General features: G+C 57.6%; 2 protein-coding genes across 7 annotated transcripts; one reads left to right on the top strand and one right to left on the bottom strand.

Annotated features, from left to right (window-relative positions):
• The first annotated feature begins 2,861 nt into the window (after window positions 1-2,861).
• RUNDC3A (RUN domain containing 3A) lies at window positions 2,862-11,692 on the top strand. Of its 5 annotated transcripts, none has more exons than XM_036450922.2 (11): window positions 2,862-3,193; window positions 6,681-6,796; window positions 7,154-7,302; window positions 7,477-7,562; window positions 8,269-8,358; window positions 8,477-8,557; window positions 8,700-8,865; window positions 8,973-9,130; window positions 9,864-10,001; window positions 10,119-10,225; window positions 11,161-11,692. In XM_036450922.2, exons 1-11 carry the CDS (start codon window positions 3,087-3,089, stop codon window positions 11,301-11,303), a joined length of 1,341 nt encoding a protein of 446 aa, XP_036306815.1. In that variant the 5' UTR covers window positions 2,862-3,086; the 3' UTR covers window positions 11,304-11,692. The 5 variants fall into 5 exon arrangements, with proteins under 5 accessions (XP_036306815.1, XP_036306817.1, XP_036306816.1 ...); XM_036450924.2 differs by lacking the exon at window positions 11,161-11,692 and adding an exon at window positions 10,625-10,982 and having other exon boundaries at window positions 2,869-3,193; window positions 7,169-7,302; XM_036450923.2 differs by lacking the exon at window positions 11,161-11,692 and adding an exon at window positions 10,625-10,982 and having other exon boundaries at window positions 2,882-3,193.
• A 623-nt stretch (window positions 11,693-12,315) lies between these two features.
• SLC25A39 (solute carrier family 25 member 39) lies at window positions 12,316-16,513 on the bottom strand. 2 transcript variants are annotated; one of them, XM_036450925.2, is made up of 12 exons: window positions 16,356-16,513; window positions 15,383-15,482; window positions 15,210-15,269; window positions 15,055-15,099; window positions 14,730-14,860; window positions 14,329-14,396; window positions 14,081-14,205; window positions 13,733-13,906; window positions 13,291-13,400; window positions 13,046-13,127; window positions 12,886-12,966; window positions 12,316-12,806 (listed from the first exon to the last, which is right to left on the bottom strand). In XM_036450925.2, the coding sequence occupies exons 2-12, from the start codon at window positions 15,465-15,467 to the stop codon at window positions 12,691-12,693; spliced, it is 1,077 nt and encodes a 358-aa protein (XP_036306818.1). In that variant the 5' UTR covers window positions 15,468-15,482; window positions 16,356-16,513; the 3' UTR covers window positions 12,316-12,690. The 2 variants fall into 2 exon arrangements, with proteins under 2 accessions (XP_036306818.1, XP_036306819.1); XM_036450926.2 differs by having other exon boundaries at window positions 14,730-14,839.
• Window positions 16,514-22,082: the final 5,569 nt, after the last annotated feature.

Below are 22,082 nucleotides of genomic sequence, written 5' to 3'. Positions count from 1 at the left end.
TCTTGTTTTGAGGCAAACCATTCAGAGACCCAATTCTCCACTTCTTCGTATGTTTTGAAGTGCTGCTCAGAAAGTATGTGTGCCATCGATCCAAACAAGTGGTCATCTGAAGGAGCAAGGTCTGGTGAATACAGCGGCTAGGTTAATACTTCCCAGGCAAGATCTTTTAACGTGTCTTTAACTGGTTTTGAAGTGTGTGGTGGTGTGTCATCATAAAGCAAAATTACTTTGCCGTGTCTGCTGGCCCATTCTGATTGTTTTACAGTCAAACCATGGTTCAAATTGATTATTTGTTGTTGGTAGCAATCAGTATTAACAGTTTCACCTGGTTTTAGAAGCTCATAATACACCACACCTTTCTGATCCCACCAAATGCAGAGCATTGTCTTCTTTCCGAAGCGATTTGGCATTGCAGTCCATGTTGATGGTTGACCTGGATCAACCCAAGATTTTGTGTGTTTGGGATTCTCAAAATAAATCCACTTTTCATCGCCAGTCACAATTCGATGCAAATATATATATTTTTTTCTTTGTGTCGTTAAAGTAACATTTTATTGATGACTTTTCGGTTTTCCATTTGTTTTTCATTCAATTGATGTGGCACCCATTTTCCTTCCTTTAAAATCTTTCCCATTGCTTGTAAACAATCGGAAATTGTTTGCTGAGCAATGTTTAATCTTTCTGTAAGTTGTTTTTGAGTTTGACATGCATCTTCACCCAACAATGCTTATAATTGTTGGTCTTCAAATGTTTTCGGTTGACCTGGACATTCTTTGTCTTTCACATCAAAATCATCACTTTTAAAGCATTTAAACCAGCGTTCACAGGTATCTTGAGATGGAGCATGTTCACCATAAGCCTCCCGAAGTATATGATAACTTTCAGCAGCACTTTTCAAAATAATGAATTAAAACTTCCCACAAATGCTCTTTTTTTGGCACAAAATTTGACATTTTTAGGCGTAAAAATATCTATGATGTTAACACCTTCAGAAAATTTAACATATGAAGTTTTGAAGCTTATTGTCAATACAACAAAATAGTGTGCATATCAAATCACATATATGGTATAGCAGCATATGTGTAACTACATCTAATGAAAAAAATCGCATTATTAACCGGTACACATAGTAGGAGAGGTATTAACATCAGCCAGAAATGGCTGACTACTGTTACTGGAGAGATTGCATTTCCACTTTATTTTATTTTATTAATATTTTTATTTATTTCAGAGAGAAAGGGGGAGAGAGAGAGAGATTGATGATGAGAGAAAATCGTTGATTGGCTGCCTCCTGCACACCCCACACTGAGAATTGAGCCCACAACCTGGGCATGTGCCTTGACCAGGATTTACACCATGACCTCCTGGTTCATAGACCTCCGTACAACCTCTGAGCCACAACGGGCCGGGCTGTCAATATTCCTTAAACTGCACACTAGTTTTTGTATGCTCTGTTGTGCATAACATTTATCTTGAATTGAAAACCAAAAGGACATCAATATTGCCAACGGCTATGAGTCTGAAGGCAGGAGGATGCTGGGAAGAGTTTCTAGAGACGAGGCAAGAGGGAAAAGGCAAAAGAGGGGCAGAAAAGACCAAGCCTGAGGTCCCAGAAGCCAGAATTGAGGCTGAGGCTGAGGCTGAGTGAATATCAGGTCTGAGCCAGCAGGCAGGACCTTCTCCCCAGCCCCAAGGAAGCCGACCAGCGTTGGGAATGTCTCCTGTCCTCCTGTTTGTGCTAACAGAGGACACCTGCTTGCCGATCATATTCAGATGTGGGTGCATGTCTGAATCAATGTGGAGACGCTGATCATCTATTAGCAGAGTAGAATAAATCCAGTGATTAGGTAGAGTTGGTGAATACATGAGCTGAACCCCAGGACAGACGTTCCTGAGGCCAGGTGGAGAAGTTGGGTGGAACCCCTTTAATCCACTTAGCAAGGCTTTCTGTGGAAGCTGGAGACTCAATGGGTGAAAAAGAACAGGCTGAGTTGGGGAATGAAGCAGGTGGGAGGAGGGATGTGAGAGAACACTGAGAGGTAAAGGGCAGCGGGGAAGCCAGGCTGCCTCCATGTCCCCCACCTTCCTGTAAAAGATGCAACCAGCTTTGCGGGGACCTCTCAGCTTTGCAGAGAGGCTTGATGGCAGCATGCAACAATGCTGGCAGCCAAGAGGTTAACTGGAAGCCAGGTGCCCCCAGGGTGGTGTGAGGGGGTAAGACTGCAAGGGGAAGCGGTGCCTTGAGACTACTGTGGGCACCAGCTCTGCCGCTGGGAATCCCCACAAACCCAGGCCCCTGGCTGTTAGTCTGCTCTCCACTCCGCCCTGGGAGGTTCAGGCTCTGGTTCAGCTGATGGAGACTTCCCATCCCCCACCCTGGGAGCAGGAGACTCCGGGGCCGTCTGGACAGATACGTCGTCCCTCTAGGCTAGCTGCTCCTTGGCCTCCTGAGCCAGCGGAGCAGGGCCACCTGCGCTCTCTGGAGGGACACAGACCTGGCCCCGAATGGGGAGGGAGGTGCTGGGTGAGGGCACAGGAGGTGAGGACCTCCATCCATTACCAGGGTGAGGTCTGAGGTGGACACCACTGACCACAGGTCAGACACTGGAGAGTAGAGGAGTGGGAGCTCAGAGCCGTGAGACGAGGGGTCCCGGGCTCTGGATATGGGGGTGGAGGACAGGCCAGATACCCCCTCTTCCTCCCTCCAATCGCTGCCTCTTCCAGGGGACCCCCCCCCTCCCGGAGGTCCTGGTCCTCTCCCCTCCCCCACGAGGCCCTGCATCCTCCGCGGATTGGTCCCCGGCCTGCCGGGGGCGGGGCCCGGGGCCGTGACGTCACCGGCCGCGGTGGGGGGCCGGCGGCTGGAGGAGGGGGTGACGGGTCGGCTCAGCACCTCGGAGAGCTCCCTCCCCGGCCTTGTTTGCTCCCGCATCGCCGCCGGGGGAGGGAGCCTGGGGCCGGGGATGGCCGTGCGGAGGGCGCGGGGCCCCGGCGGGCAGGGGGCCCAGCCGTGATCCGGCGCGGAGGCCGGGGTGCCGGGCGGGGCGAGGGGCAGCTGGCAGCGGCGGCAGGGGCTGCACATCTGGATGGAAGCGAGCTTTGTCCTGACCGCCATGGCTCTGGGGCTGTCCTCCAAGAAAGCGTCTTCCCGCAACGTGGCCGTGGAGCGCAGGAACCTGATCACCGTGTGCAGGTGGGCTCTGCGGGGCGGAGGGGCCGCGGAGAGTTTGGGAACCTGGAGGAGCCTGCCCGGGGAGGATGCACAGCAGCCGGAGGAGAGGGAGCTGGCTCAGGGCTCAGAGGAGCGAGTGCACGTCCTCTGAGGCCCAGACCGGGAGGGGTTTGGAGGTCTGGTGCCTACCCGTCTAGGCCAAGACAGGCCTATGCCCAGCCGAGGCCCGGAGGGTGGGGGGTGTTTCATTGGTGCTGCAGCTTCCTGTGAGAGCCAGGAAGTGACACTGTGCCGGGGGGAGGGGGGGGGATGGTTGGCTCCCTTGCTGAGGACAGGGAGGCGGTGAGAGGAGGTCACTGCCTCCGAGCACCCCCTCATTCCTACCAATAGCCTGGCCTCTCTGGAGCGGGCTTCTCTGGGAGATTTTCTAGGGCTCAGGTCCTGAAGCAGAAATGGTGCCCTCCTTCTCTGGGCAGCGGGACCTGTGCAGTCAGCAGGGCCTGTGGGCGAAGACCCTGAACTCATCCAGGGAAGGCTGAGGGCCGGGCCGCAGAGACCCGGGTCTCCTTGGATGGAGGGGAGGAGATTGGGAGGGCAGGCCCACTGGTCCCTGAGGGTGGGGCTGCTGTGGTGTTGAGAAGATTCCCCTGCTTTCTGGGGGCCCAGGAAGTGAAGCTTCCCGCCTCAGCCCTGCAGAGACCACCCTCCCTGGCCTGCCCTGAGGAATGCCATCAGCTCAGCCTCTACCTCAGCCCTCACCTGTACCATCTCTCCTAGGATCCCCATGTCAGCTGCCTTCACCTGCAATCTCCCTGCTCCCCCACCCCATGCCGCCTCTGAGGGCATTGAGCTTCCAGCGCACATCTCAGCTGGTTTCCCTTGCCAGCTCCGCCTGCCTGTACATGGGAATCCGTGCCCACCTGATGCCCGGCTACTGGGTCCTATAGCTCCTCCCGGGTTCCTGAACACACACCCAGCCCCACTGTGCCCGCCCGTCTCACACCACTGGGTCCCCAGGGCCTCGCAGTGCCCAGCACATCAGGCCTCTGTAAAGACGCCTGGGATGTTAGGGAAGGGATGGGTACAAAGTGTAGACCTCCGCCTCCACCCTCACTCTGCATCTTCTGCCAGGGTTTCTGCCTTTGGGGCCAGTGGCCCTAGGTCCAAGCTCTTGCTCCTTCAGTTATTAGCTGTGCAGCTTTGAAGTCTTCTACTCATCCCGGGTCTTGGGTGCCTGCCTCATCACCCCCATTAGAGATCCAGCAGCCATGCCAAGGAGTGGCAATGACATAATCCACGTAGGAGTCTAGCCCAATGCCTGGCACACAAGCCCCGTCCTGATGGCACCCTTCCTGTCCCTCTCCTCCCTCGTGGCCTCCTCGGTTCCTCTTCTTTCTCTTGCCGGCCAGGGCAACGGGGTCTCTTGAGCGTGTGGGGAGGGGGCCTCTCTGTGGCCCAGGCTGCAGAAGCAGAGGTTCTGGTGGATTGAAAGGGGCTGGCGCTGTGGTGGGAGAGTTTGGGGAGAAACAGGGGCATGACTAAGAAAGGCTAGAAACCCCTGGGGCTCTGCTGCCTCATCACTGTCACATGGTTTGCCTCCAGCTCCCAGAGCAGGTCCCTTTAGCAAGCTGAGGTCTCCCCTGGGCCCTGGCCTCCCTGTCTCCATGGCAACCTGCAGCAGCCACTGCACATCCTAACGGGGAGCACACCATGGAGCTCTGGGGGCGATGACCATCCCTGCGGACAGAGGCTACAATACTGAACCCAGCCCCAGGCCCCCGCTGTGGTCTGCCCCGATGGTCAGAAATCACCAGGCTGTGGGGGGCTGCATAAGGAAACCCAGATAACACCCTAAAACACAGACTCCTTCTGGCAGGCCCAACCTTCCCGTTAATCCAGCCTCACCACCTCAGGATTACACACACTCACCTGCTGGTCCTGTCTGGGATCTGGACCAAAATGTCAGGAGGCAGGTCATACTATTCCTGTTTGCACCTGAGACCTGGGCCTCTGAGAGGAAATGACTTGTCCAAAGCCACAGGGTGTCACAAGGGAACAGGACTTAAGTCCCAGGCTGCCCCCCCCCCCCCCCCCCGGTGCAACCCCCACACAGACCTGGCTCTGATCTCAAGCCAGACCAACTCTAAGTCCAAAGGGGAGGGAAGGTCCGTGGACTCAGCTGTGCCATTGGCCTGCGAGCCAAGGAGGCCGGTGCCCCAGGGCTGGAATGTAGCGCGGAGGGCAGAGGGCAGAGGGCAGAGGGCAGAGGGCAGAGGAGGCAGGGGCTGCTCAGGTCCTTGGGAATTTGACAGCCACCAGGGGACCAAGATATACAGAAAGAGCAAGGGCTTTGGAATCAGGCATGCTGACTTGAATCTTCAGAAGCTGGGTGGTGTGACTCAGAATAGATCCGTTGACCACTTGGACCCTCAGTTACCTTATATGTGAAATGGGGATGATGTTGATGATCAGAGGAACTATTTCCCAGGACTGTTACAGGGATGGGTGAGGTGGCACTGCACAGTATAGTGCTGGGCCAATTATGGGCCTTGATCAGCTTAGGGGGGAAAGGATAGTTATAAGCAACCCCTGCATCTGCTCTGCCACCCACAACAGGGCAATAGGGGATGTTGGGACCCGTGCCCTCCGCCCTGCCCCGCACACGGCAGCATGGCGGGTGGAGATTGCAGGGTTGGGAATAGGGATTGCAGAGGGAGCTGAGGCTTCAAGCAGGACTGTAGGGAAGGATGGGGGCTCCTGGGCTTCCCCTGACTTCCTCTTCTCTGAGAAGCCAGGTGAAAGGCCCCCGCAGATCCGCAGCCAGTGCTCCCTCCCCACAGCCTGTCTGTCAGGCCTACAAGCACACCTCCCCCGGCCCAGCTCCGCACCTCCCCGTTCCGGTTCCGGGCAGCTGGTGTGTGGGCGGCTAAGCAGGGAAGGAAAAGGGGACAGGGGGGCCTTGGTGTGCTGAGAGCCCACCTGGTCACCATGCAAACCCACACCCCATGTTTTCAGCGCCCACTCACAAGCCCTGGCGCTGCCCCCCCTACTCCAGAGGGTACTAAAGGTTATGCCAGCAAAAGCAGAAGACAGCGCAGTGCAGGGGTACAAACCAGCTCCTAACTCCTAGCTGACCCCCAACACATACGTAGAGAATGCCACCCCAGAGGGTGGGCAAGGAGGGGCTCCGGGGCAGCCTCCGGCGCCAGGTGCCCGGACTCGCTACCTATTGTTTCACCCCTTCTCGTACCTTGTTCCCAAAGCTTCCTCTCTCTGGCTGTCACCCTTCCTGTCACCCCCTATGTTCGTCTCCCACCTGCTGCCCCAGCATCCCCCTGTCACAGCACCTCTACCCTGTCCTCCCCCGTCTCCCACGCTTTCCCTCTGCCACCTGCTCCACCCATGCTCTTCATGACTCTTCTCTGCTCTCTGTCCCTCTCTCTGCCTGATGCCCTTACCCTGTCTTCTCACCCGACGCCCCCCGCCCCCTCTCCCTGCCCTCCCCCAGGTTCTCCGTGAAGACCCTGCTGGAGAAGTACACGGCCGAGCCCATCGACGACTCGTCCGAGGAGTTTGTGAACTTCGCGGCCATCTTAGAGCAGATCCTCAGCCACCGTTTCAAAGGTGTGCCTGGGTTCCCATTCCTTGGTGCCCAGCCCCCCAACCGCCATCCTTTAGCGCCCAGCCCCCCAACCGCCATCCTTTAGTGCCCAGCCATCCACTCAGACCTACTCTGTGGCTTCCTGAAACCCATCGCTGACCCTGGTCCCAGTTCTGGTCCATGTACAGCAACTCATGCACAGAGTTAGGGAGAGGGGACGGGGATATGATGTCCCTTTGTGGGCATGCATATGTGTGCACATATGTTTAGGGCAGGCACTATGTATGTGCGTGACACACACTTATGCATGTATGTGACCCATGACATGGGCCCTCTCTGAACTCCCTGTCTCGCTGAGCCCCCTCCCTGCCCTGGCTCAGCCTGTGCCCCAGCAGGTCCAGTGAGCTGGTTCAGCTCCGACGGGCAGCGGGGCTTCTGGGACTACATCCGGCTGGCCTGCAGCAAAGTGCCCAACAACTGCGTGAGCAGCATCGAGAACATGGAGAACATCAGCACGGCCCGCGCCAAGGTGAGCAGCTCGCCCTGGGCAGGACCGGGCAGCTCCTCCGAGCTCCGGATATCGGGGAACTGCCCGCTCCCCGGTCCTCACCCCGCCGTGGATAATGGGGAGAGGAGCCACGGGAGGCCCAGGCCCAATGGTACACACGTGAGTCCCTTCAGTAAAGGTGCGCATGCCTTCCAGGGCCGGGCATGGATCCGAGTGGCACTGATGGAGAAGCGCATGTCGGAGTACATCACCACAGCCCTGCGGGACACCCGGACCACCAGGTCAGACCTCCCAGTCAGCTCAGACCGAAGTCCCAGTGTGTATGTCCTTTACCTAAACACACTTGATCCTTAACTTCCTGAAGCAACAGTTCCTATCTGGACTACAACTCCCAGCATGCACCTAGTTTCCCTCTCTCCCAGTCTGTCCGCAGGCCAGCCTACCCTGCAGTTAGGATACACACCTTGGGCACCATCATCACTTCTTCCAAATAAAATTCGTTATCCCCATCACTTGCCAGCACACATCTCTCCCTTCAGACACACATCTGGACAAAAGTCTCAACCAGGCGTCATTTCACCTGTTGGCCTTGTTCCATGTCCTACAACACAGCCCTGCCTGTGGGGACTGCAGTCCTCTCCCCACTGTGTCCCAGGCAGGGCAGGACTGAGGCAGCTGTGCCAGTGGGAATGGTGTGTGTCCCCCTTTAAGGAGCTGGTGACTCAGTACTCGGTGGGAAACGGGCAGCTCAGGAGACTGAGGGGAGTCTGTCCTCGGGGGACACGTTCTAATAGGTGGGAGACACAGGTGCCATTCCCAGTGGGCCCGTCTGAGGGAGACACAGACCCACATCTGAGGGATGAGCAGGAAGCAGGTACCTCCTTCCTCTAAGGAAGGCTTGTAGTGAACCGACAGAGAGATCCCGGAAACGTGGGCTCCAGGGAGGATGCCGCACCCTAAGTCCCTCCTCCACCCCCCTCTCCACAGGCGTTTCTATGACTCAGGAGCCATCATGCTGAGGGAGGAGGCCACGGTCCTCACGGGGATGCTGATCGGACTGAGCGCCATAGACTTCAGGTGGGGCCGAGGTGTCGGTGCCCGTGCGGGGGTGGTTGTGGTGGGGTGTCCCCACGCACGAATGTGCACCCCCATCCCCTCATCCCCACCCCCTTCCCTGTGTGCTCTCTGGTCTCAGCTTCTGCCTAAAGGGTGAAGTGCTGGATGGGAAGACCCCCGTGGTCATCGACTACACGCCCTACCTGAAGTTCACCCAGAGGTGAGAAGCTGGATCGCTGCGGGGGGCACGGGCAGACCCCGGCCAGAGGGACATGGGACATGGGACATGGGACGGGGATGGGGCAGGGGGCAGGCAGCGAGGGATGCAGGGCGAGCCTGTGAGCACCGCTCCCTCCCGCAAGCTACGACTACCTGACGGACGAGGAGGAGCGGCACAGCGCGGAGAGCAGCACCAGCGAGGACAACTCCCCGGAGCACCCGTACCTGCCGCTCGTCACGGACGAGGACAGCTGGTACAGCAAGTGGCACAAGATGGAGCAGAAGTTCCGCATCGTCTACGCGCAGAAGGTGTGCGCGGCGGTGACCGGCAGCTGGAGGGGGGGGGGGGGCGGGAGTTGGGGGGCCGGGGTGCTGGGCCCCCCCACCCCGCTCACCCCGCTCACCCCGCTCCGCAGGGCTACCTGGAGGAGCTGGTGCGCCTGCGCGAGTCGCAGCTGAAGGACCTGGAGGCGGAGAACCGGCGGCTGCAGCTGCAGCTGGAGGAGGCGGCGGCGCAGAACCAGCGCGAAAAGCGGGAGCTGGAGGGCGTGATCCTGGAGCTGCAGGAGCAGCTGTGAGCGCGGCCACCCTGACCCCCTGACCCGTCCCCCGCAACACATCCCCCCAGGGAACCCCCCACACTGACTCCAACCTCACCTTTCCTGATGCCTGCATCCAACTCCACCAACCACCAGCATCAAACCACTGACCCATCACCTCTCCCCGGAAACCCCCCCGGGAACCTTCTACGTTATCCTCACCTAAGATCCTGGGACCCTTCCAAAACCCTCCCTGCTTCATGTCAGTGACCCGACACCAGCTAGACTGGCCGTCCATCCAACATTGTTCCCGGGGCCCCAACATTACTCACAAGGACCGACTTTCAACGTCATTGAATTATTCCCTCTGATGTGCTACATCTGCCCACTGACTGTCATCATCACCCATGGTGACCCCTGACCTCCACCCATCCCTGATATTTACCCACTGAACCTTTCATCCTCCTGTGACCTCCCAGCATGATTCCCAAACTCACCCCCCCCACACACCATTGATTACATTTCAGGATTCCTACACCACTCTCCTGACTCCCTCCATCCCTCAGCTGAGGGCACTGATCCTTGTCACTTCTCTGACTCCCAGTGCTCACTCTCCACTGGCTTCTAGAATCTGCCCTACTCATCCTCAACATTCGGTCCCCATTTCTGCTACCCAGGTTTCAACCCTAACCCCTCCCCCTTGCTGAGACTCCTTCCCTACTTCTGTTCCCTCTCCCAGCCAGCCTGACCCCCACCTCCCCATCCCAGGACAGGTCTGATCCCTGGCGACCACGCCCCCCTAGTCCAGGGTTCCAAGGAGCTCACCACGTCCCTGGTCAACCAATGGCCATCACTGGGAACTCTCCATGGGGCTGAGGGTGTCAGCAACCCCAAGCTCTACCGGAGGTAAGCACAGCTAGGCTCAGCTTGGCCTGAGTGCCGGTCCCTCCCCGGGAATAGGGGCGGGGAGAGGGGGGGAGCGGTAAACCTCTGCCCATACACCAGCTCTCTACTCTGTCACAGACACAGTTTCATGAGCACGGAGCGGCTGTCAGCTGAAGCCAGTCTGAGCTCGGACTCCCAGCGCCTGGGAGAGGGCAAGCAGGATGAGGAGCCCTGGGGCCCCATCGGTGAGCCCCACCCCCACCCCCGTGCCCCCCATGCAGCACCCAGCATGCCTCCAGGAAGGGCTCAGGCCAGGCCTTGGGGCTTGTAGTCAGGCCCTAGTCATTCCCTTGGACTCAGCCCTTCCAGAGAGGTTAGCACAGCGATTAAGAGCGTGGTTTGGGGTGTAGGGCAGCCCCGAGTGCAAACCCCAGCTGCGCCTCCTCTGGTGGTGGAGCTTGGTCGCTCACATTGCTGAGCCTTCTCACCAGTGATCACATTTGGCATGTGACGAGGGCTGAATGGCTTCATTATGACATCAAGGGGTTCAGATGCTTGGGGAGGTCTCTGCCTGATTTGCTCATGTCTCACGCACTCCATGCACCACGTGCCTGACCCTTTCTCCCCTTTTCTTTGGCTGCCAGGAAGCTCTGAGCCAAAGTAGCGGCTCCCTTCAGTGAATGCCAGGACTTCAACGCATGCATTTGTGTTGCCCTCTCCGTGGCTTCATCTTGGTTTCCCACCCTTGCTCTCCTGGTGCCTGGATGTCATGTCTTTTTAAAAACCACTGTACTGGATGACCCTAGATCTGAGACCAGGCAGGCTAACATGTGACCTGCCACAGTCTGTGATTGTCCATGTCTGTCTCCCCACCAGACTGTGAGCTCCTTGAGGGCAGGGACTGTCTAGTCCGTTCTCTGTATCCCAGTGCTTGGAAGAGAACACGTGCTCAGTGTTTAATAAATGGACAGAGCGGATGCACCTCGGGGAGACAGAAACATACACATTACAGTAGTGTTCCCTGTGCTGTGCATGGCACAGGCAGGCGCCTAACCAGGTTCACGGAAATGGCAGACGCTGCAGAAATGAGGCGTCTCCCAGTGGGGGGTGGTCTGATCCCATCCAAGGCCCCGTCCCATGCAGACTGGTTGGCCTGGCCTCACGCCCCCTCTCTCCCCAGGGAAGGACCCCACGCCCTCCATGCTGGGCCTCTGCGGCTCCCTGGCCTCCATCCCCAGCTGCAAGTCCCTCGCGAGCTTCAAATCCAACGAGTGCCTGGTGAGCGACAGTCCCGAGGGCAGCCCGGCACTGAGCCCCAGCTGAAGTGTGGCTTGTGCCAGCCCCGCCTGCCAGGGCACAGACACCGGCCGCCTTTCCTCAGAGTCCCCCAGTCCAGGCCACGCTGCCCACCCAGCCAGGGGTCTCGGGAACGGAGCCTCTGGCTTCCGGTTCCAGCTTCCTGCCCAGGAAGCCGGTTGGGCAGGAAGTGGGGTCGCCAAGGCCACAGCAAGTCCTTGGGGAAGCTTGTTCCATCTTCTGGCAACTGATGCCTGCTGCTCCCTCTGGGACTCTTCTCCACCTTCCCCACCCTCCCTGGGAGCACCTTCATCTCCCCACCTCCCGTCTGTCCTGTATTCACTCCCTGGAGTCCCTTCTTCCTCGGCCCCCAGGGCAGGGCTCTGAGGGCATCAGGCAAATAAAAACCAGAGGACTGAGGGGAGCCTTGTCTGTGGGGCGGGGACAGGACCTCCTGAGGTCAGCAGGATGCAGCAGAGCCAGTGCCGGCCCACGTGGTGCTGCACCACAGAACGGGTGTGCGTCCTGTGGGTGCAGGCGGGTCCCAATAGTTCGGAGTGGGTGACGGGGTGTGTGTTAGTCCGCCCAGAGCAGGACCAGGACACATAAATACCCCCCTTCAACCAGACACTCTTTAAGAACTTGCTCGACTCCTGGCAGAGAAGAGAATGAACGCCATGGGGGGTGGGCAGGATGGAGGCAAGGCCTGGGAGGGCCCTTCTCCATCCTCCCGCACAATTCCACTTTGGCCCCAAGCTTCAGGCCCTCCCGTTAGACCAAGCCTGGCAGTGAAGCAGCCCTCCCTCCTTCACATCTCAGTGCGCCTTGGGGAGCATCCTCTCCCCTGGCCCCAACACCATCAAGGTCGCTTGTTGACCCCAACTCTGGGTCCTCACTAAACTGGGGGTCCTTTCCACGAGTACCACCAGGCAGCCAAAGCCTATGCCCACCAAGACCCCGCCAGGCCTCCTCTGCCAATCACTCACCAAGCCGCTTCCCCAACCCCATGCCCTGGCCCTGCAGACACAGACACGGGAGGAAAATCATCATCTTTACACTCAGTGAATTAACAGCAGGGGGTTCAGACTGGCCAGGTCCAGGGTTCTGTGGGCCTTGGGGGCAGGCCCAGCTATAACAAACACAGGGAAATGAATGGGCAAGACAGAGTGAACAGATTTGGTCTTGAACTTGGGAAGTTGGGTGGAAAAGGGAGTATCCTCGGGGTGCGGGATGAGGACCACAGGAAGAAAGCTGTCTGATGGGGCCTGCGCAGGCCCAACGGATGGGCTGGTTCCCTTGGGGCTGAGCTGAGAGGGAAAAATGAGGCCCCTCCCCTGAGGACAAGGCACTTGGCTCAGACTCCTCCTGCCCGCACCGTCCAAGGAAGAGATGGGGCCTCATCCGCTCGCTCCTCTCACTGGCTCAGAGACTGTTCCAGGTTGAGCCTCTGAAAGAAGCTTTTGCCCAACTCGTATGTGCTGATCATGATGGCACAGGAGGGGGCGGCCTTGATGATCCTCGGCAGGAAGCCTGCAGGGGGAGGGCAAGGCTGGGGTCAGAGGCTGGTCCCAGAGGGTCCACCCTCACCAGGGCCTGCACAGACACGCACCTGCAAAGAGGCCCCTGGTGCCGGACTCGGCCCGGATCCTCCGCAGCAGCAGCCAGGTGGAGTTGGCGGGCACAGGTGACACTGCGGGCACAAGGCATAGCCCAGTAAAACCCCACTTGGACCCCACCAGCCCCGGCACCATGCCAGCCAAACCCCTTACCTCTCACAGCCTCCCCGGCTCCCAGCGCAACCTGGCGCTGTGTCTTCACCACGTCGAAGGGTAGAGTCAGGATGGCAGCCACCTGGGGGCAAAGGGGAGGCCTCATCTCCATTCCCAGGACCCTCTCCCCAGCCAGAGTCTGCCAGCCTTAGCACCAGGGAGGGTGAGCTTGCTTCTCGACAGGCAGCTCCCACACTGCCATCAAGGACACCTCTGCCAGCCACACCCCCGCCCAGTCAACTCACCGTTCCTGAGATGCCACCAGCCACAAAGCTGATGCCCACTGATGTCTGGTCCTTTGGCCTGCGCCCACTCAACCAGCTCTTTACCAGCTCATAGTTGAACCAATACAGGGCTTGGAGGCACAAGATACACTCATTAGCAATGGGGAAGGCAGAGGATGGGCCCCATACCACCCTCTTCCACTGACCTATCCCCTGACAACCGCTCCCTCCCAGTTAAGAGGCCCGTTTGCTACACTAGTTTCCGTAACAGCTTCTCTGCAGGAATTATCTCGTGAAAATCTGGGCAAATACCCTGTACACTGAGCCCATTTCACAGATGAGATGGGGCTCAGAGAAGTCACATGACTTCAAGGTCAGTAGTATCAAAGCCGAGTCTTGGCTGTAACCTCTGGTGCATCACCCAAGGGTCCTCTCCCCACATCCCCTCACCCCGGGAGCCTACCTGAGAAGGGCACATCCCGAAGAGCGGTGGGGCCCCAGCCCAGCCACAGCGAGCGCCAGCCGCCCTGGGCCACGGAGGTTCGGACACAGGCGCCCAGCTCCCGGTATGACACGTGCTGAGCCTGCAGCTTTGTCCGTACCAGTTCCAGGGGGCTTATCACAGTCACGGTGCCCACTGCGGGGAGCAACGGGGAGGGATCAGCTCACAGGTCCTCATGGCAGTGTGCCCAGAGTCTGGGAGCCCAAGACATCTCCCCACCCCTAAGCAGGCAGAGTGAAGCTGGGAGTGAGGACTGAGCTCAGGCAGAGCGGGGGCCGACGGGAGACCAAGGGCCAGGGCTGTGCTCACAGCGGGCCAAGGCACCAGCCACCATGGGTGCATAGAAGTCAGAGATCAGGGCTCGACCACACAGGAAGGCCTTGAGTTGGTCATAGGCCGTGAAGTAGATGGCGGTTGCTGGCACAGTCATCACCCTGGAGGTGCGAAGAGACGTTAGCTGGGACTTCCAACCCCCCGGCCAGCCCTGCCCAGCCAGCCAGCCAACAGGGGAGCAAGAGGTGAGCAGGGCACAAGGGAAGACAGCATGCAGGACTCACAGGGTGGCTGGAAGGCCGCTCCACAGGGTCCTGATGCCCTCGTGTCTCACAATCTTCACAAAGGCGTCCTGGCCAAGAGGACAGCAGCCAGAGCAGGAAGGTGACATGAAAGAGGCCTGTGAAGGGGCTGGCCCCTGCTGGCCCTAACCCAATGCCCTCCCTCTGCCCACAGCCCTGGTCCTGCTGGGAGGCAGCAGCCCCTCAGGTCCCACCCATGCCAGGCCCCACTGGGTTCCAGGCGGACTCCGTTCACCCTTCACAACCACACGGAGGGCACCACCTCCCAGGGGAGCCTTTCCAGAACCGAACTGGCTGCCCCAACAAGCTCTGCCATATTCCTTCTTCCTGAGCCTGCTGCCAGGAACTCTGACAGACCCGCTGAGGGCCCAGCTGCTCCTCACCACAGTGCCAGTGAAGCGAGTGGGGTCCTGAAACCAGGTGGCGCAGCGGGCACCATTTGGGCACAGGTACAGGGGTTCCAGGACACCGTTGCAGTAGAGGAGGCACTTCCCTGTGGGCCGGAGAGAGGGCACTGGGAGGGGGGGGGGGAGACAATGACGGCCATGGCGGGGAGGGCCGGCAGAGGCTGGGTCCTCAGGTGGGCATTCCTGCCAGGACAGAGGGCGGGCTGGGAGGACCTGAAGCACGTGCCAGTCCATGGCTGCCAGGCTCGCCCGTGCCCTCCCTCCCCGGACCCTCACGCCCCCTGTGGCGAGGGGCACTCACATTTGGTGAAAGAGAGACTCCAGAGTCTGGAGGGAGGCGTCAGTTCTAAAACACAAGGTGGCCCCCCAAGTCAGGAGAGCTCCCTCCCCCCATCCCATCTCTGGGAGATCCTTTTGCCAGACACCACCCCCTACTGGCTCCGGGCGGACACTCACCGCTGGTCACTGAGGGCCGCTGAGCCTGCAGGCGGACCTTCACCACGTCCAGGGGGGTCACTAGGGGAGAGGGCAGGCTGAAGACTCCTTTCAAGGCGCCACTCCTGACAGCCCGCCCAGGACCAAGACCCTTCCAGTCTCTGGCCTGTCCTCCCCTCCCCCCCAGGTCTTACTGAAGATGGAGGTGACCACAGCCCCGGCGCCTGAGGCCACCATCTGTTGGAGGGGGCTGATGCCCCCAGGGTCCTGATCAGCCATCTTGGAGCTTCAATCCTGAAAGACAGACGGCTCCAGGAGTCCCAGCTCCCAGCACAGAAATCAGTGGCTGAGAGGGCGGGGCAGGGAGCTCCGGACTTCACTCTCACCGCTCACCCGTTCACCCCATTCACCCTGTGATTAGTAAGAGTTCCAGGGGTCATGCCAGGGGTCATCCCAGGGGCCTCTGAGGGCCCTTTCTGCCGTCCCCACTTTGCCTATGGGGAGACTGAGGCTGGGGGAGGTGAGGCGACCGCTCAAGGTCACTCTGGGCGCAATGAGGAAACCGGGACAGTCGCCGGTTAGTTAATGGGCAACAGTGGCGACCTGGCCCGCGGCCAAGGCCTCCCCGCCCTCACCACGCAGGCTTACCCAGCACCTCCTCTTACAGGCGCTGGGGTTGGCCCCGCGTCCCCAAGATCAAAACCAACACCACCCCCCCCCCAGCATCCTCTCCTCCTCCGGGGCCCCTGGATTACAGCCCAGCCCCGAGGCGGGCACGTGGAGCCGCGGGCACCGAGCTGGGGGGGCCCGGCAGTGCGGCCGCGTGTGAGCAGATCCGCTCTCCCCGCCCCGCACCCCCTCCCCCCGGGCCGGGAAGGCTGGGCCCGGGGCGAGGATGGGGACAATCCCTCTGCCCGCTCCCCCCAACATCCCAGGCCGGGGGACCGACCGACAGGCAGGAGTGGGGAGTCAGGATCGGTCCTCGCCCCTCGGCGACCCTCCCGGTCCCGACCCCACTCCCCGGGGAAGCCCACTTGGTGATCGACGCCACGGCCCGCGGCTCCTCCGCGCCCCCCGCCCAGCCCCGGGCCAGGCTCCCGGGGACCCCGGGGGACCCCGCTCCGGCCTCCGCCCCCGCCGGGCCCCCAGCCCGGCGCCGCCGCCCACCTGGCTTTGGGATGGCACTCGCGCGGCGCGGAGCCCGGGGTCGGGCGGGCCCATGGCGGGTCCGCGACCGGTGCGGGGTCCGCGCGCGTCCGCCTCGCTCCGAGGCCGCCGAGGAGGAAGGCCGCCGCGCCGCCCCGCCCCCGCCCGCCGCGCCGCCCCGCCCCCGCCCGCCGCGCGCCCCGCCCCCGGGCCGACCGGCCGCGCGCCCGGAGTGACGCGGGAGTGCGCCGCCCCGCCCGCGAGGCCTCCTGGGAGCCGCGGGCCCTGTGCCCCCAGCGGCCCTACCCACCCCGCCGGCCGCGAGCCGGGGCGCGGGTCTCCACGTGGCGCCCGGCCGGCCGCGCCGCACAGACCGCGCGTCCTCACAGCCCGCGCCCCCGGCCAGGCCTCCGGCGCCACCTGAGCCCCACCCTCCGCGGGTCCGCAGGGGCTTAGGCTGGGGGCGGGGGGAAGGGAAAGGAGGGGAATCAGTTCTGAAGCCGCGGGCCATCGGAGAGTGACGGCCGGCATTTTTCCGCGGGGCTGGGTTTTTACAACCTCCCGGGACCGGAGGCAGCCAGCGTCCTCCCATTTCACAGACGGAGACTCAGCTCCAAAACCACTTGGAAAAGCGGGGGCTCCGGGCGCTGGTGCGCAGTGGGGTTAGACGTGCTGGCGGGCCGGACAGAGAGAAAAAAGCTGGTCCGGAAGCGGGGAGCCCCTGCTTCCACCTGGGCTCGGCCCCACCTACGCGTGACCTTGGGCCCCGGACAAGAAAGGGTGAATAAGGGAGAAGAGGACCGACATTGGTTACTCTCACTCCGTTGTTTTTTTTAAATATATTATTATTGGTTTTAGAGAGGAAGGGGGAGAGTGAGAAATATCAGTATGAGAGAGAATCATTGATCGGCTGCCTCCTGCACGCCCCCCACTGGGAATTGAGCCCAGAACCCAGGCATGTGCCCTTGACCGGAATCGAACCTGGGACCTTTCCAGTCCGCAGGCCAACGCTCTAGCCACTGAGCCAAACCAGCCTGGGCACACACAGTTTTATCTTCTAAGTCTTAAATTTTTTTAGAAGTAGGCTATGATTCGCCCCATTTTGCAGCTGATGAGACTGAGGCTCCAAGTTAAGAGCTCGGGGCTGAACGGGCCAGGTTACCCCGCCTCGCGGGGTGGCAGATGGGCTTAAACCTTACGCCCCCGTCTCTGATCCCGCTTCTCAGGGAGACACAGTTCTCTCCCCGGCCAACTCCACCACCTGCCTCGTCTTTAAAACTTTAGTGCAGTCTGACAGTTCTAAACAAAAACTACACACCCAACACGGGGTGAGGGACTGTGCCTTTAAGAAGGTTGGCCGTGACTTTGACGTCAATTGGCTCCCAGAAATGGTCGGGTGGAGACCCAGAAGCCGCGCAGCCAGCCGGCGCAGCGAGGTTAGCACGTGGATCCCACAGGGCCAACCATGAGCTTTCCCTGGGAGAAGGCTTTGCGCGTTCCCACTGCTGGGAAGCCCGAATCTGTGGGCGTGGAGAATGCAATCTGTGACTGGTGAAATGGACGCTCGTCTAAAGGGCCGGAGGGGAGATATATATATATAAATAAATGAAATATAAAATAAAGGGCCGTACGGAGGGCACCATTTCCTTCCCAAACCAAGCCGAGGTCTGAAATCATAAAAAAAATCATTTTATAAACTGTTGGTTCAGGTGAAAACCAGCTTCTACTAAGGTCCTTTACAGCCTCAAAGTTACAGCTCTGTTTTTGGCACGAAATTCAAAAATTTTAACCCCAACAGTTAGTTACTCAACCATCAGCCCAGAGATTACTCTCCCATTTTACAGAGGATGAAACAGGTTTTTCCATGTTATGACTCTAGTGTGAAGCAGAACCCGGGTTTCTCTCATGCAATTTCTCATTTTACAAACCAAAAACCCGGAGACCTCAGAGGTCAAATCGCACCAAAGCCACTCAAGTGGAAGAGCCAGAATTCAAACCGCCACCTGCCTGAGTCCAGAGAGCTCCCACCCGCCCTCATTCTCAACCCAGTGACCTATTCACCTGTTTCATTTACTCAGGCCTCGGGCCCCAACAACGACAAGAAATACCAGGCGAACTGGTTAATAATGTGGCTTTTGTAATCAAAGAAAACACATTAATTTCAAGAGAAACATCAAAATTGCTTTATTCAAAGTAATGTCCATCTCTAGCTACACATTTCCCCCACCTTTCAGGTAATTTGTGGATACCGTCCCAATAGAACTTTTCTTGTTTTGAGGCAAACCATTCAGAGACCCAATTCTCCACTTCTTCCTATGTTTTGAAGTGCTGCTCAGAAAGTGTGTATGCCATCGATCCGAACAAGTGGTAATCTGAAGGAGCAAGGTCTGGTGAATACGGGTTAGTACTTCCCAGGCAAGATCTTTTAACGTGTCTTCAACTGGTCTTGAAGTGGGTGATGGTGCGTCCTCATGAAGCAAAATTACTTTGCCGTGTCTTCTGGCCCATTCTGGTGGTTTTACAGTCAAAGTGTGGTTCAAATTGATCTGGGCATTCTTTGTTTTTCACATAGAAATCACTTCTAAAGAGTTTAAACCAGCCTTCACAAGTATCTTGAGATGCAGCATGTTCACCATAAGCTTCCCGAAGTATACGATAACTTTCAGCAGCACTTTTCTTCAAAATAAATTAAAACTTCTCACAAATGCTTCGTTTTTGGCACGAAGTTCAAAAATTTTAACTGTAAAAATATCTACTGGTATGATGTTAGCACCTTCAGAAAATTTGACACATGAAGTTTTGAAGCTTGTTGTCAATACAACAAAATAGCATACATATCAAATCGCATATACGGTATATCAACATATCTGTAGTTTCATCCATTGAAAAAAATCCGCATCATTCACCGGTACACCTGGTTCAGGGTGCATCTGGCAGCACCACTTGTCTGCATCACGATCAGAGCACTGGGGAGGCAAGAACCTGGCTCCAGTTTGCTCCTGCAGCAGCTGTGTGACCTCTGGCAAGTATCTTAACGCCTCTAAGCCCTACTTTCCCCATTTACAAAACCAGCTGATGGGGATAATAACACACCTAACTCACAGGAATTACGTGAGGATTTAATGGATTAATAGCTATAAAATGTAAGATCATTGTCTGGAGGTTTCAAGCACTCAATGACTATTATTATTATTATTATTTTAAATATATTTTATTTTATTATTAAATACATTTTATTGATTTTTTACAGAGATGAAAGGAGAGGGATAGAGAGTTAGAAACATCAATGAGAGAGAACCATCGATCAGCTACCTCCTGCACACCCCGCACTGGGGATGTGCCTGCAACCAAGGTGCATGCCCTTGACCGGAATCGAACCTGGGACCTTTCAGTCCACAGGCCGACCCTCTGTCCACTGAGCCAAACCGGTTTCGGAAATGACTATTATTATTATTATTGATTACTTCCTAGAACCTGCGGCATGGAAAGTTTAGGAAAAGGCTCTTTAGAGCAACCAGGGTTCTGTTTCTGGTCCTACTTCTACCTCCAAATGCAGGTACAGTTATCACTCCTTATCCCCCTTCCTTCCCAGATTCAAGTTCACACAGCGACAAAGTAGCAGAGCCCGCAATCAAACCTGGTGACCTGTGAGCCTGCCTCCCCCAGAATAGAAATGAAAGACTTGCACTTCATTTCCGGGTTTCTTCTGGCAATAGGATGCCTTTGAGATCTGTTGCTACATCTCAGTTTCCTCACCTGGAACTAGAAGTGCTGTCCCCGGTCCGGCCTGACTTACACACTCTTGGCTAAAAAAGTCATGTCTTTGAAAGTCATGTGAAGACTCAACACACAGTCCTGTGGGCCCTGTCAGGGGCCCAGAGCTGAGCCGGTCACGTCCCGCCTTCCCCCACAGGGAAATGCTTTGGGGCTGAGGAACCGGGGGAAGTCGTTGGTGTGAGGAAAGCACGTAGTCTGGGCAGGCGGGAGAGTCACTGAGCCCCAGAGGGCAAATCCAAACCCAGGCTCACAGCTGAACCCGGGTCGCGCCTTGGATAGAGCCCAGAGTTCAGGGAGGGGGAGGAGCTACAGGGGACCCCGCCCGCCAGCGGGGGCATTTCCCAGGGTGATCATGGTGGCTGAGGGTGCAGCCGGAGCCCCGAGACCCGTGAACCTCGAGCCTTGGCTGCACTTGCCGCCGGAGGAGCAAGCCCGGAGCCGGAGGAGGAGGCGGCGCTGTCCGGGCTGACTTGGCTGCAGGTCACCCCCGTGGTCCCTCCAGAGTTATCATGTGGCCCCACGTGGCCATCACCGGCTTCCTCATCAGATGGCAAAACAGAAACTCCTTTCAGCTGCCAAAAGGGAGGAAATGGCACCAGCCCCGGGGGTTTCAGTGGGCACTGAGGGACAGTGCTGGCCTAGCACTGGGAGAGCAACAGAAACAGAAAGTAGGCCCGGGACCGGTTTGGCTCAATGGATAGAGCGTCGGCTTGGGGACTGAAGGGTCCCGGGTTCGATTCTGGTCAAGGGCATGTACCTTGGTTGCGGGTGTATCCCCAGTGGGGAGTCGATCGATGAGTCTTTCTCATCGATGTTTCTAACTCTCTCTCTCTCTCCCATCCTCTCTATATAAAATCAATAAAATATATTTAAATATATATAAATTAAAAAAAAAGAAACAGAAAGTAGTTTGTTGGGCTGAAACTGGTTTGGCTCAGTGGTAGAGCCTCGGTCTGAGGACTGAAAGGTCCCAGGTTTGATTCTGGTCAGGGGCATGTACTTTGGTTGCGGGCACATCCCCGGTGGGGGGGGTGCAAGAGGCAGCTGATAGATGTTTCTCTCTCATTGACGTTTCTAGCTCTCTCTCTCCCTTCCTCTCTGTAAAAAATCAATATTATATATATATATATATATATATGTATACACACACATATATTAGAAAGTAGTTTGTTGTGAGGCTGAATTCTTACAGGCCAGCCTGGGACAGGGGCAATATCCTCCACTCCCCCGCCCTAGGAAGCCCTAGGAAAAGTTGATGGGGCTAAAGTAAGGCTCTTTTATATACAATATATATATATATATATATATATATATATATATATATATATATATATTCTATTGATTTTTTTTTTAACAAAGAGGAAGGGAGAGGGATAACAAGTTAACATCGCCTCCTGCACACGTCCCACTGGGAATGTGCCTGTAACCAAAGTACATGCCCCTGACCGGAATCGAACCTGGGACCCTTCAGTCCGCAGGCCAAGGCTTTATCCGCTGAGCCAAACTGGTTAAGGCCCCACCAATACCTCTGAGCTCAGGGCCAGCACTGCCTCCACCTGGTGCTGCCTTCCCGGGGGGCAGGGCCAAGGGTTTGGGGACCACTGAGCCCAAGAGGAGAAGTCCAAACCCAGGATCGCAGCTAAATGCCACGTCCGGTCTTTTTTTTTTTTTTTTTTTTAATATATATTTTATTGATTTTGTACAGAGAGGAAGGGAGAGAGAGAGAGCTAGAAACATCGATGAGAGAGAGTCTTCGATCAGCTGCCTCTTGCACACCCCCTACTGGGGATATGCCCGCAGCCAAGGTACATGCCCTTGACCGGAATCGAACCCGGGACCCTTCAGTCCCCAAGCCGACGCTCTATCCACTGAGCCAAACCGGTTTCGGCCACGTCCGGTCTTTGACTGAACCCTGAGGCCAGGGAGTGGGAGGGGTATAGAAGACTTTGCTGGGCACTGGAGAAGCTTAAT

This window comes from Pipistrellus kuhlii, unplaced genomic scaffold (genome assembly GCF_014108245.1).
Source record: "Pipistrellus kuhlii isolate mPipKuh1 unplaced genomic scaffold, mPipKuh1.p scaffold_m20_p_22, whole genome shotgun sequence".
Taxonomy (NCBI): domain Eukaryota; kingdom Metazoa; phylum Chordata; class Mammalia; order Chiroptera; family Vespertilionidae; genus Pipistrellus; species Pipistrellus kuhlii.
Note: the sequence above shows the minus strand (reverse complement) of the source record. Positions and strands in the feature narration are given on the sequence as shown.

Coding starts and splice junctions, on each gene's coding strand:
- RUNDC3A (XM_036450922.2), top strand. CDS start 3,087: ATGGAAGCGAGCTTTGTCCTGACCGCCATGGCTCTGGGGCTGTCCTCC. Junction 10,002..10,118: donor AACCCCAAGCTCTACCGGAG/GTAAGCACAGCT, acceptor ACTCTGTCACAG/ACACAGTTTCATGAGCACGG. Junction 10,226..11,160: donor GGAGCCCTGGGGCCCCATCG/GTGAGCCCCACC, acceptor CTCTCTCCCCAG/GGAAGGACCCCACGCCCTCC.
- SLC25A39 (XM_036450925.2), bottom strand. CDS start 15,467: ATGGCTGATCAGGACCCTGGGGGCATCAGCCCCCTCCAACAGATGGTG. Junction 14,397..14,729: donor CTCGCTTCACTGGCACTGTG/GTGAGGAGCAGC, acceptor CCTCTTGGCCAG/GACGCCTTTGTGAAGATTGT. Junction 12,807..12,885: donor CACCAGGGGCCTCTTTGCAG/GTGCGTGTCTGT, acceptor CTCCCCCTGCAG/GCTTCCTGCCGAGGATCATC.